Genomic DNA, 14,684 nt, shown 5'->3' with positions numbered 1-14,684 from the left:
TCACTATTGTCTTGCATAAACATTCATGATAATGAAAAGCAGTTTTCAGAATTTAAAATGCAATCTATATATTCAAAATCGATTTCTGAAATCTTGAATGTACTTAATAAAATCTGTACAGCTTGGTTTTAGTTTCTATTCAGTTTCACTGTACATGTTTGTGATGGTTACGGGATATTCAGAACTATATGCCTATTTCTAATCTGAGTAACGGATTACAAATGCTTTTAATTCAATAAATAGATCTAACTGAATTATTACTCTTCTTGTTTTCAGGTATGGTGAACAGGGAAGTTTTGGAGCAGGTAGAGCGAGGCTACAGAATGCCTTGTCCTCAGGGATGTCCAGAGTCTCTGCACGAGCTCATGAAACAGTGTTGGAAGAAGGATCCTGATGAAAGACCAACATTTGAATACATACAATCCTTCCTAGAAGATTACTTTACTGCTACAGAACCCCAGTATCAACCTGGAGATAATCTATAAGCCAAGTCAACTGCAGTAGGCTGTTGGTCTGCCAAGATTGTAGGTGTCTTGCTTCTTGACACAATCAACACTAATAGCCCATTTGGAATGCCACTATGCAGTTGCACAGAACCACTTTTTGTTTCTTGAACATGTATCATCATTTGCCATTTCACTTCAGGGTACTAAGGAATTTTTTATGAACACTAATTGTTTTTAGCCCATGTTTTTAAATGTGAAGAGATACAATCATGTAAAACACTAATCTAAATATTAACTAAAATCCACTATTTTTGAAAAGGAGTAAATTTTCAATGTCTGATAAGCCTCCTTGGGTTAAGTTTGCCCAGGATTTTTTTAAATATAGGGTGCGTGCAGGAGTTGATCTAGTTTGGCAGACCTCAGTAATCAGATGACTGTAAGCATGAGTATTGCACTGTGTTCAATACTTCTACTGATGTAACTGGAAATACAGCATGAGATTTTAAATTTTATACATAGTTTGAGTTTAATTCAGAAATGCAGGAAAATAATGAACACATTTTGTAACTATGAACTAAACTACAATCTTTTAAACTTGAAATCATGTAATATTAGCTTGGAAGTAGGTTTGGGGTGCTTTTTGATTTTTGGCAAAAGTTGGTTTCTAAAGAATAAATTTCCTTTAGTGACTGTAAAAGGCTTGGTATTTATGATATCGCTATTTTGCTAAAGAAAATTAGAAATAAGCAAGGAAAGTAAGCATGACTTGAAGCTTCAGACATATCAAGCAATAATTGACGCAGTGTTATTGCTGCAATGTGATATTGACCAAGGTAGAAATGTCTATCATGTGTGAACAGCAACACTAAGTTTATTAAGGATAAATAAAAAAATGCTAGAACTACTTAGCATTTCAGTAAGGTTAATATATACTGTGGGAAGAATGCTGAAATTTAGTCATGACCTTATCAGCACTGAAGCACAATTCCCTGAAGGTGGGCAAATAGCATTTTCTGCGTAGTCTAATTTCCAAATGTTTACAGAACTTGTTCCATCCATGGAAATTTTTTCTACGGAGCATATCTTCTTAATTAGTGCCATCAATAGTACATTTTTCCTTCAATATATTTTGTGATAGTTTTAAATCTGTATGAAATCATAGAATCTAATTTTTGTTCATAACCTTTTTGAAAATAGCCAAGCCTGGGTGTTTGTTTTCTGTACTAATTTCAGATTTCCTTTGCCAGAAAGCTTTCTAGTGATTATTTTCATTAATGGACAGAATCATTCCTGTAACAATTGTTCAGTAAATAAACACAAATTTGTGTTACCACTTTGCTAAAAGAGGAAAAATGGCTTGTTTTGACTTATTTCCCAGTTATCTTTTTGATTTCCTGTACCCTCAAACAAAATATAATGCAATACATGATTTTCTATTCTGTTTCATTTATAGTGTGCACTTGTAAAATCTGCGTAATTGATTTTCCATCTCTTAAAGCAATTTCCAAATTTGTGGGGAAATATGCTCAAAGGATTTTTCTGAAACTGCCATACTCATAATTTTCTGTGCATGAATATATATTCCTAGTTTTTGAAGTATTGCCATCAAAAGATAGGAGTTGTGCAGCTGGTGGTGAAGAGGGAAAAGAATATGGAATCATAAAATCAATTCCATAACCACTGTGGTATAATGTAAAAGGTGTACTTTCATGCATTGCATGTAAATCCACCTTTTTGCAATATTTAAGAAAACCATGTTTTTGTGTTTTGAAAATTGTCCTTGCAAATTAATCAGTACTGTTTTTTTTACAGGGTAGACTTGAATTGAAGCTTTTGTAAAAATGTGGACTTTGGCTAACATCGAACACGATTGTGTGTTGGTTGTAGTTTGGGTATTAGCTCCTCATGTTAGACTTAGACTGTTCAGGTGAAAGATACCCTTAGTAAGAGTGGCTCTACAGCACAGTTATCTCTAATTAACCACAAAAGAAAATAATAGTTTGTGAAATAATGTCACACAGACAATGTATGCTCCAGAGTGTTGAAAGATAAAGCATGTTAAAAACAATGAAACTCAATATGAATCCAGTAATTGATCTTAAAGTGATAGACATTAATTTTCATCAGTTTCAATATGTAATGAAGAGATGACATAGGATTGCAATAACCAATTTTACTGCCAGATTGAACTGCATGTTACTCAATCCTAGTACTTGATTTCAAGATATGAATGGTTCTAATGTATAAATGCATCCAGGAGTTTGTACTTGGCACAGATTATTCTTTTATTGCTGGATCAGCTGTTACTTCTAATGAGGTGGTGATGGTGGCAAGCCAGTGCCATGGATTGCTACTGACCTTCTGTTGAAGATGCACTCACGTGTAAAGTGTTACAGGATTTCAGCCCAGCAATGAAAGGAGTAACAATATAATCCTGTGTCTCAATCTTGGAGGATACTGCATGTGATGGTGCCAATATTTACTCTATGGTGCTTCTTAAATTCCTGAAAATCTAATGTAGGGACTTCCCACCAAAAAAACTACAATACCATTGCATTGACATTATCTCGTTACTTATCTTCAATCTTGAGCTACAAATGTGCAGTTTTGTTTTCAATTTGATCCTAAAGCCAAAATAGTCTCTCACAGCAAACATTGACTTTCAGTGCTGTAGCACCACCATGGCTGTTTTCCATTGACCTGCATTACTCTGTACCCCTGCACACAAATCACCCCACCATTGGGTTACAACAATTTGGGTAATGGAGATACACCCTCATGGAATTCACAAATTACTAAATTATCTGAGATATGAAATAGAAATTCACTGTTATGGAATTCATGTGATGGGAAACATAAAAACAAATTGTGTACTTGTAACCTCCCAGCTATTGTCTAAATATCACAGCTACCAGTTCACCCAGAGAGCCATTTAGGAGACTTGATTCAGAAACTGACAAAGCAATCTCTTCTATTGATTAAAACAACCCTTTTTCTTCTGCTTGCATTTGATTTGGTTTCACAGTGAACTGTTCAAACTGCTTAGCTTGAATACTGGATAAGGTTGCATCTTTTTAGCTTTCATGAAAAGATAGATTGAAGACTGAGAATTGTGAGGAATATTGATTTCAATTGTGGAGGAAATTTTAAAGGGCTTTTGGTAATTTGCAAGTGGAGATGTAAACCGTAATTAGTGTGTTTTAAACCAGTATCAGCCAATTGTCTGCAATTTTTGTCTCAACAAATCTGATATTAAGAACTGTTGTGTTTTGATTTGTGTATCTAGATTAAATCTTGTGTTTAAATAACATCATTCCAGTCAGCTTGTTATAAACATCTGATCAGAAATTTGGATCTTTCTCTTATTCTTGGTTTCAATTATCTCCCACATTTTCTCTTAGATCTTGCCAAGGGAGTGGGATGTATTTTGCAGAATAAAATAAATTTTAATACTGTAAATTGAAACAATTCAGTTGATTCCCTGGCTGGAGATTACTTCAATCAGATAAACTGCTGTTTTGTTTAAAATATACATTGAAATCTAAGCAGATGATAATCTGCAGATACTGGAAATCCAAGCAACCCACACAAAATGCTGGAGGAACTTAACAGGCCAGGCAGTATCTATGGAAAAGAGTACAGTCGGCGTTTAGGACTGAGGCCCTTCATCAGGATGGAAATATAAGCATCCCATTAATTTGGCTAAATTTGCCTCTGAGCTGGTTGCAAGTTTCCCAGTTTCAGAATTCAGGGGGGAAAGTCTAGTAGAAACACATCTCAACCTATAACTTTCTAAAATACATCATGGGAATTTTGACATAATAGGGAGCATTGCTGCCTCAGAACCTCAGGAACTTTGATTTGATCTGGAGCTCAGGTGCTGTCCACATGGAGTTTGCGTGTTGTTTCTCCCTGTGACAGTATACTGTGATTTGCTCCCACATCTAAAGATGCTTGCATGTTAATTGATCACGAAGTTGCCCCCGAGTTTCAGTAAGTGGAGAAAATAAAGGGCATTGATGGGTATGTCAGAGAGGATAAGTTGCTGTGAGGTGTAAGGTAATTGATAGGATTGCTCTCATGGCAGTTCGTATGGACCTGATTGTCCAAATGCCCTTGTGCCTTTTTAATAAGGGCAGTTATTTTACTCTGATGTATCTAAATAAATGTTATTGTTTTGTTGGCCATAGAGCAATTAAAATATGGAAGAAAACATCAAACTCGAATGGTTCAAGGTCAGTGGAAGTAAACAAACTCTAATTGTCTTTGTTCTTACCATGTACTTGAAGGAGATGGAGCCTGCCATTTTGTGAAGCTGTTTTGTAACCTACTTGTGAACTGTTTGATGCACCTGCTTCTTGCTCTGGGATAATCTAATTAGAGCAATTGAACGTGGACACAAGAGGTTTGCAATGGACCTGCTAAACCTGAGATCATTCTCAGATAAGCTGTTATCTCAGACGATGGCAGGTTCACAAAAGTAATCTTGTTATGTTGGTCCATTGTCTGTGTGACCTTGTTTGGTTTGAAGCAGAATTGAAGGGAACAAAACAAGTCACCTAAGGCATGAAGTTGTACAGTCCTTGGACTCATCCACTGACCCATAGCCAATTACACTGAAATGCAACATCTTGAACTGGTAAGGAATGAATATAAAAACACATTTTGCATACAAGGTAACAATATCTTCAGAGATTCACCATCACAAGAAAGAACTGCCATGCCGGGGGCTAGGAGAAGAAAACATCCATTGTCTGGCCAACAGGAGTTTCTCTATTTTGGTATAAATTGGAAAAGTGGTCTGAGTGAGTATTGGTACAAAGGGAACAGTAGAGTAAATGTTTTAAGTCGTTGGCCTGGGGTCAACATAGTACATTGTTGTTTCTATGCAGACAATGAAGTACAAGCTTTAATTAATTAAGAGTTGTGTAGTGAATTTCCTAACCGAGTTCTGTGGATGAATGGTCAACATTTTTCATGTTCATACCCAAGTGATTGTACCTATGCCATTGTCCAGGATAATAATGGATCATATTACAACTAATAAGGATACCCACTAAATATGAACAGTTGATGATAAATCCCAGAGATTAAAATTGTAAAACAGTAAATTATGAAATTAAGGTCTTCTGTGTGTTATGTGTAAGTAAAAAGTGCCAACCATTAGAAAACTTACTCATGTAATTAAAGAGCCTTAATTTTATGCAAAGCCAGGTGGCAGTATGAGCTGGGAAAAGAACGCAGAAGGCTTCACAGAATATAGGCAGGCTAATTGAATCGCCTAGGACATGACCGATGGAATATAATATGGAGAAATGTGAACCCACAGTCACAGTAAGAGAACTGGAATTCGCTATCCAGGACGGATGACACAGAATTTCATCTCCAACAAGGTAGAAAATATTCAGAGTTCTGCATCAGTGAAAGCTTTGGTGGTTCAGTAACATAGTACATCAAACAGATCGCAGGAAAATTAGTCCATGCACCACCAATTTTGGTTGCATAAGGGTTACAGTATAAAGTTGGGAGCAAGACCCAAATTTGCATATGCAGGGTGCTGAAAATTTGTTTAACCTGTGAACCCCAAATGCCTGGGAAATCCAAATTACGACGCAGTTCCAGAGAAATTTATCATGCATGGTGATTGGATGTTATTTATTTATTTAGATACACAGCCATCATTATTTTCAAAGAAGGTAAGCACAAGTGATCACATCCTGAGATTAATCTGCGCTGCCTCAACTTTTGCTAGAAACTTGCCCAGAGTTTTTCCCCTTGCTGTTGACCAGTTTGGTGATATTTTATTCATCAAGTGCATACTCATGTTTCCTGGTTGCATACCGTTGTAAGCCACAATTTCAAACTGATTAAGATGACTCACCAAAGCCACCTGATCCATCCACTGAGGAAAAAAAGATTTTCTACTCAGTTATGTTTTTGAAATCATTTAGGTACATAGCCCTCACTAATTGCCACACCCTGTTCTCTAGAAAGAGGCCAGGTGACTAACAGAATGAGATTCAACAAACACACTCATCGTTGGAATTGGCAACCGGAGTTAGCACAGAAATAAAGATAGAAAAAGGTATGTAATTTAATATCTTGTTTTGATGTTTCTAATTATTCCTTATAATTTTAGTTGATATTTTCAATAATCTGAGCAATTTAGTAGATGTCTGATCTCTGACAAATTTATAAGACCACAAGATTATGATGATGGCTGATTCTTCACTTGTGAAGATCAGGAGGGAAGAAGAGTTCTCAGGAGTGAAGGCACAATTGTTGGTGACTGTAGAGGCCAATTCTGGATCTTCAGACTCTAGAGCAGTAGGGACATGGGAACAGCTTGAATGGGGTGCTTGGGTAGGAGGATCTTTCCTGTGTCTCCTCTTCAGCAGTTGCTCTTCTGGATTCCTCAAAATTATTGGCTGCTCCGCGGATCAGCGTTTTCCAATGGTCTCTGTCATGAGCCAGTCCCCGCCACTCATTGACCTCATTACTTGCCGGAAAAGGCTGCTGTTTAACTTGGCCTTTGTATCTCCAGCGCGGGGCACTATGATCTCTCTTGCCCTGCTAGAGAATTCTCCATGGAGTATTGTTTTTGTTAACCTGGAGTTGTCCATGCAAGACACATGGCCTGACCAGTGGAGCTGCTTGAGCAACAAATTGACTTCAATGCTTGGAAATTGAGCCTTCTCCAGGTCCTTCTTGTTGGAGACACGATCCTGCGAGCTGATAGCCATGTTGGAGTGGAGGCAGTGCTTGAACAACCAGATTTGCTTGCAGTACAAAACCCAGGCTTCGGAGCCGTATAGCAGTGTTGTGACGATGGCAGCACTGTACACCTGGATTTTTGTGGACAGACACAACTGGTGGTTCTTCCACACATGTTTCTGGCAGCTGTGGTGAGTTGATTGGCAATGTCCCTTACTACCGTAGCATCGTTGGAGATGACACTGCCCAGGTAGGCGAACTGTTCAACTGTAGTGAGGAGGTGATCATCAATGGCAATCTGAGGTGGGTTGTAAACGCACAAGGGGACTTCTAATGGAGGATCATTGTTTTCTTCAGACTGACCGTTAACCCAGAAGCCCTTGCGTCCTTGGTGAACTGAGTGACTGCAACCTGTAGCATGTCCTGTAACCTGTAGTGTGACAGTGCTGGTAAGAATTGGAGGAGATGGCAGTTGAATATGTGGCTGAGGAGTTGGTGCAGGGGGCAGGGTTTTAGATTTTTGGATCATTGGGATCTCTTCTGGGAAAGGTGGGACTTGTACAGATTGGATAGGTTGCACCAGAACTCGAGGGGGAGCAATATCCTTGCAGGTAGGTTTGCTAGCATGGTTCAGGAGGGTTTAAACTAATTTGCAAGGGGGTTGAGACTCAGAGTGATAAAGCAGTGGAAGAAATGCATGGAGTAAAGCCAGATTTGTTCAGTGTGTCCAGGACGGATTCCTGTCATAATAGTATGTGGACAGGCCGACCGGGGGAATGCCGTACTAGATCTAGCAGATAACGAACCGGGTCAGGTCACAGATCTCTCAGTGGGTGAGCATCTGGGGGACAGAGACCACCGCTCCCTGGCCTTTAGCACTATCATGGAAAAGGATAGAATCAGAGAGGACAGGAAAATTTTTAATTGGAGAAGGGCAAATTATGAGGCTATAAGGCTAGAACTTGCGGGTGTGAATTGGGATGATGTTTTTGCAAGGAAATGTACCATGGACGTGGTCGATGTTTAGGGATCTCTTGCAGGATGTTAGGGATAAATTTGTCCCGGTGAGGAAGATAAAGAATGGTAGAGTGAAGGAACCATGGGTGACAAGTGAGGTGGAAAATCTAGTCAGGTGGAAGAAGGCAGCATACATGAGGTTTAGGAAGCAAGGATCAGATGGGTCTATTGAGGAATATAGGGTAGCAAGAAAGGAGTTTAAGAAGGGACTGAGGAGATCAAGAAGGGGGCATGAGAAGGCCTTGGTGAGTAGAGTAAAGAGAAACCCCACAGCATTCTTCAATTATGTGAAGAACAAAAGGATGACAGGAGTGAAGGTAGGACCAATTAGAGATAAAGGTGGGAGGATGTGCTTGGAGGCTGTGGAAGTGAGCGAGGTCCTCAATGAATACTTCTCTTTGGTATTCACCAATAAGAGGGAACTTGACGATGGTGCGGATAATATGAATGAGGTTGATGTTCTGGAGCATGTTGATATTAAGGGAGAGGAGGTGTTGGAGTTGTTAATATACATTAGGACAGATAAGTCCCCGGGGCCTGATGGAATATTCACCAGGCTGCTCCACAAGGCGAGGGAAGAGATTGCTGAGCCTCTGGCTAGGATCTTTCTGTCCTCGTTGTCCATGGGAATGGTACCGGAGGATTGGAGGGAGGCGAATGTTGTCCCCTTGTTCAAAAAAGTTAGTAGGGATAGTCTGGGTAATTATAGACCAGTGAGCCTTACGTCTGTGGTGGGAAAGCTATTGGAAAAGATTCTTAGGGATAGGATCTCTGGGCATTTAGAGAAACATGGTCTGATCAGGGACAGTCAGCATGGCTTTGTGAAGGGCAGATCGTGTCTAACAAGCCTGTTAGAGTTCTTTGAGGAGGTGACCAGGTGTATAGATGAGGCTAGTGCAGTGGATGTGATCTGCATGGATTTTAGTAAGGCATTTGACAAGGTTCCACACGGTAGGCTTATTCAGTAAGTCAGAAGGCATGGGATCCAGGGAAGTTTGGCCAGGTGGATTCAGAATTGGCTTGCCTGCAGAAAGCAAAGGGTTGTGGTGGAGGGAGTACATTCAGATTGAGGGTTGTGACTAGTGGTGTCCCACAAGGATCTGTTCTGGGACCTCTACTTTTCATGATTTTTATTAATGACCTGGATGTGGGGGTAGAAGGGTGGGTTGGCAAGTTTGCAGATGACACAAAGGTTGGTGGTGTTGTGGATAGTGTAGAGCAGTGGTCCCCAACCTCCAGGCCGCGGACTGATACACTGTCACGAAGAATGCAGTGGTGCAGCAGTAGTTGGAATGCACCCAGCACATCTTTAAGAAAAAAAGCCTAACTAAACAAGCTAATTACTTAGGTGCCGCCCGGCACGTAAATGTTGGCCCAGATTGGAGGCGACGCAATCAGCAATCACCTCTGATCTGGGGACATTTACGTGCTGGGCGGCACCTAATTAATTAGCTTGTTTAGTTAGGCTTTTTTCCTTAAAGATGTGCTGGGTGTGTTCTGACTACCGCTGCACCACTACATTCTTCACAGCAATGTATCGGTCCGCGGCCCAGAGGTTGGGGACCACTGGTGTAGAGGATTGTCGAAGATTGCAAAGAGACATTGATGGGATACAGAAGTGGGCTGAGAAGTGGCAGATGGAGTTCAACCTGGAGAAGTGTGAGGTGGTACACTTTGGAAGGACAAACTCCAGGGCAGAGTACAAAGTAAATGGCAGGATACTTGGTAGTGTGGAGGAGCAGAGGGATCTGGGGGTACATGTCCACAGATCCCTGAAAGTTGCCTCACTGGTAGATAGGGTAGTTAAGAAAGCTTATGGAGTGTTAGCCTTCATAAGTCGAGGGATAGAGTTTAAGAGTCACGAGGTAATGATGCAGCTCTATAAAACTCTGGTTAGGCTGCACTTGGAGTACTGTGTCCATTTCTGGTCTCCTCACTATAGGAAGGATGTGGAAGCATTGGAAAGGGTACAGAGGAGGTTTACCAGGATGCTTCCTGGTTTAGAGAGTATGCATTATGATCAGAGATTAAGGGAGCTAGGACTTTACTCTTTGGAGAGAAGGAGGATGAGAGGAGACATGATAGAGGTATACAAGATATTAATAGATAGTGGACAGCCCCAGGGCACCACTGCTTAATACAAGAGGACATGGCTTTAAGGTAAGGGGTGGGAAGTTCAAGGGGGATATTAGAGTAAGGTGTTTTACTCAAGAGAGTGGTTGGTGCTTGGAATGCACTGAGTCAGTAGTGGAGGCAGATACACTAGTGAAATTTAAAAGACTACTAGACAAGTATATGGAGGAATTTAAGGTGGGGGGTTATATGGGAGGCAGGGTTTAAGGGTCGGCACAACATTGTGGGCCAAAGGGCCTGTACTATTCTATGTTCTCTTTGTGCGTGAGAATAGCACAGTTGTCCACATATAGTAGCTCGAGAATGGGCCCTTGCGTGATTTTTGTTGAAGATATTTCCATCAGTGCAGAACTGAATGTAGATGTTCTCCAAGTGGTCTTTGTTGCATCCCATAGCATCATGCTGAAAAGGATGGCAAAGAGTGTTGGTGCCAAAACGCAGCCTTGTTTCACACCGGCACTGATGGGGAATGGGTCAGACAGGTCACTGTTGTGTTTAATCTGTCCACTTTGGCCTTCACAGAGCTGCTGCAAGATGGTGAGGAGTTTCAGGGGAAAGCTGAGCTTTGACAGGATCTTCCAGAGACCATCGTGGCTGACTGTAGCAAAGCCTTGGTCAGGTTAATGAATACCGCTTAGAATCTCATGTTCTGTTCATGACACTCCTGTATCTGGCACAGGACAAAGATCATGTCGGTTGTGCTTCTTTCTGTTCACTCTGAATCGGCACTGACTGTGAGGTTGCCTTCGGCAATGTTAGGGATGATTCTGTCCATGAGAATTCTGGGGAGGATATTCCTGGTGGTGGACAGCAGAGTAACACCTCTGTAGTTTGAGCAATCCGATTTCTACCTTTTGTTCTTGTACAGGGAGACAATTACAGTGTCGCATAGGTCATTTTTAACTGAAGCTTTCTCCCAGCAGAGTGTGAATGGGTTTGTGAGTTCACTCAGGAGAATGTGTCCACCCATTTTGTATGCTTCCACTGGGAATCCACCAACGCCTGGGGCTTTATGGCACTTTAGCTTGGAAATAGTGGCTTCAACTTCATCCAAAGTTGGCAGCCCATTAGGCTTAAGCCTGACCTCATGCTGGGGGATCATTTCAATGGATGCTTCTTGTACCTTGCAATTCTTGTACCTGAAAATGCTCTTCCATGCTATGTCTATCACCTCATGATGGCTTCCTTGTCTGGCAGCAGGCTGGAGCCATCGGATGAGGCTAGAGGGGCTTGAACCTGATGAGTTGGACCATACACTATGCGCAGCAATACGTAGAGGGCTCAAGTGTTGCCAGTGTGCATAGTGCTGCGTTTATTCAGCTAGAGCAGTCCACCAATCATTTTGCATCTCAGTTTGGCTTGGAGGGTGCTGCATGTAGTTTTGTATTCTGCCTTGGGCGCATGGTTGTCAGGTCTAGGCAGCACCACTTGGTAGGAGGAGCGTTTCTTCCAGAGCAGGTTCCAGATTTCAATGTCGTTTTCATCAAACCACTCCTTGTTTCTTCTTGAGGAATACTCAACCTTGATATATTTTCCTTTTTTTTTTAACTGCTTCAGTAAGATGCCCATTGGCCAGTGAGTACAGACCCAGAGCCATCAAACGTACCTTGTATAACCCCTTTATTTCTGGAATCATCCTTGCAAACCACCTCTGGACCCTCTACAATGCCAGCACATTTTTTCTGAGATGAGACCAAAATTCTTCACAATACTCAAGGTGTGCCTTTCCTCACCACCAACTAAACCTGCAGGTTAACCTTTAGGGTGTTCTTCACAAGGACTCCCAAGTTCCTTTGCATCTCAGATTTTTGGATTTTGTTCCCATTTAGAAAATAGTTTGCAGATTTATTTCTGCTATCAAAGTGCATGGCCATGCTTTTCCCAACTTGTACTTCATTTGCCACTTTCTTGTCCATTGTCCTAATCTGTCTAAGTCCTTCTGCAGCCTTCCTGTTTTCTCAACACTACCTGTCACTCCACTAATCTTCGTATCATCTGCAAACTTGGCAACAAAGCCATCTATTCCATCATCTAAATCATTGATATACAGTATAAAAAGCAGTCCCAACACCAACCCCTGCAGAACACCACTAGTCACTGGCAGCCAACCAGACAAGGATCCTTTTATTCCCACTCACTGCCTCCTACCAATCACCCAGCACTATTACCATGTTAGTAACTTTTCTGTAATACCATGAGCTCTAAACTTGTCAAAGGCCTACTGAAATTCCAAATATACAACATCCACTTCATCCCCTTTATCTATCCTACATATAATCTCCTCAAATAATTCCAACAGATTCGTCAGGCAAGATTTTCTCTGAAGGAAACCGTGCTGACTTTGTCCTATCTTGTCCTGTGTCACTAAGTACTCCATAACCTCATCCTTGACAATTGACTCCAACATCTTCCCAACCACTGAGATCAGGATAACTGGTCTATAATTTCCTTTCTGTTGCCTTCCTCCTTTCTTAAAGAGTGGAGTGACATTTGCAATTTTCCAGTCATCTCGCACCATGCCAGAATTCAATGATTTTTGAAAGATCATTGCTAATGTCTCCACAATTCCTAACACAACTCTTTCAGAACCCTAGGGTGCAATTCATCTGGTCCAGGTGACTTATGTACCCTTAAGTCTTTTAGCTTTTGAGCACCACCTCCCTTGTAATAGTAACTGCATCCACTTCTCTTCCTTCACACACTACAACATCTGGCACCCTCCTATTGTCTTCCACAGTGAAGACTGATGCAAAATACTCATTTAGTTCATCTGCTATCTCCTCATCCCCCATTATTCTTTCTCTGGCCTCATTTTCTAGCAGTCCAATATCCACTCTCATGTCTCTTTTATTTTTTACATACTTAAAAAAGCTTTTACTATCCACTTTGATATTGTTTGTTAGCTGGGTTTCATATTTCATCATTTCCCTTCTAATGGTTCTTTTAGTTGCTGTCTGTAGATTTTTAAAAACTTCCCTATCCTCTATCTTCCTGCTAATTTTTTGCTTTATTGTATGCCCGCTCTTTTGTTTTTACATTCGCTTTGACTTACCTTTTAAGCCACAGTTGTACTATTTTGCCATTTGAGTATTTCATCATTTTTGGAATACCTCTGTCCTGCACATTCCTTATTTTTCCCAGAAACTCACACCGTTGTTGCTCTGCTGTCATCCCTGCCAACATCTTCCAATTTACTTTGGCCAACTCCTCTCTCATAACACTAATTTCCTTTACTCAGAATCAGAATCAGGTTTATTATCACTGATATGTGTCGTGAAACACTGAAGTACTGCTACAGCAGACTTTACTTTCTCTCTATCAAATTTCAATCATATTGTGATCACTGGCTCCTAAGGGCTCTTTTACCTTAAGCTCCCTAATCCACTGGTCCATTACATAACACCCAATCCAGTATAGCTGGTCTCCTAGTAGGCTCAATGACAAACTGCTTTAAAAAGCCATCTTATAGGCAGTCAACAGACTCACTCTCATGAGATCCATGACCATCATAACAGTGCCCTTCTGGTGCACCTTTTCTATTTTCCGTTGTAATCTGTGGCCCACGTCCCAACTACCATTATGTAGCTGCCATCAGGATCCTTTTTCCCTTGCGGTTTCTTAACTCAATCCACAAGGATTCAACATCTTCTCATCCTATGTTACATCTATCTATTGATTTGATGCCATTCTTTACCAGCAGAGCCACGCCAGCCCATCTACCTACCTACCTATCACTCCAATACATCTTGTAACCTTGGACATTCCGCTCCCAGCTACAACCATCCTTCAGCCATGATCCGGTGATCGTCACATCATCATACCTGACAATCTGTGATAGTGCAACAAGATTATCCACCTTATCTTATACTCTATGCATTGATATATAACACTTTGAGTACTGTATGTGCTACCCTTTTTGATTTTGCATCCCTAATGCACTGATACTCACCACACTGGCCGCAATTTTGTCCTATCATCTTGTCTGCCCTTCCTGACAGTTTGACTGCACACTACCTTTATTTTTTTTTAACCATCCATTTTATCCTGTGTCGCTTCATCCTGATTCCCACCCTGCTGCCAAATTTGTTTTAAACCCTTCCCAACAGCTCTAACAAACTTGTCTGCGAGAATATTGTCTCCTCTCAGGTTCAGGTCCAACCCTCTCCAGTTTCAGCACATTCTTTCTCAGATAAGAGGCCCAAGACTATTCGCAATACTCCAAGTGAGTCCTCACCAGAGCTTTATAAAGTCCTAGCATTACATCCTTGCTTTTATATTCTACTCCTCTTGAAGTTAATGCTAACATTGCATTTGCCTTACTCACCAAAGACTCAATCTGCAAGTTAACCTCTAAGGAATCCTGCACAAGGACTC

General features: G+C 40.9%; 1 protein-coding gene across 1 annotated transcript in view; it reads left to right on the top strand.

Moving 5' to 3' along the window:
- The window catches only part of yes1 (YES proto-oncogene 1, Src family tyrosine kinase), a 68,403-nt gene extending 66,935 nt beyond the window's left edge, over positions 1-1,468 (top strand). The window contains exon 12 of the mRNA XM_072255858.1: positions 277-1,468. Coding sequence (XP_072111959.1) covers positions 277-485 — 209 coding nt within the window. The 3' untranslated portion in view covers positions 486-1,468. The remainder of the gene's footprint in view (positions 1-276) is intronic.
- Positions 1,469-14,684: the final 13,216 nt, after the last annotated feature.

The sequence above is a fragment of the Mobula birostris genome, chromosome 1 (assembly GCF_030028105.1).
Source record: "Mobula birostris isolate sMobBir1 chromosome 1, sMobBir1.hap1, whole genome shotgun sequence".
NCBI lineage: Eukaryota > Metazoa > Chordata > Chondrichthyes > Myliobatiformes > Myliobatidae > Mobula > Mobula birostris.
The sequence above is the reverse complement of the archived record's forward strand: the minus strand, read 5'-3'. Positions and strand labels throughout refer to the sequence as shown.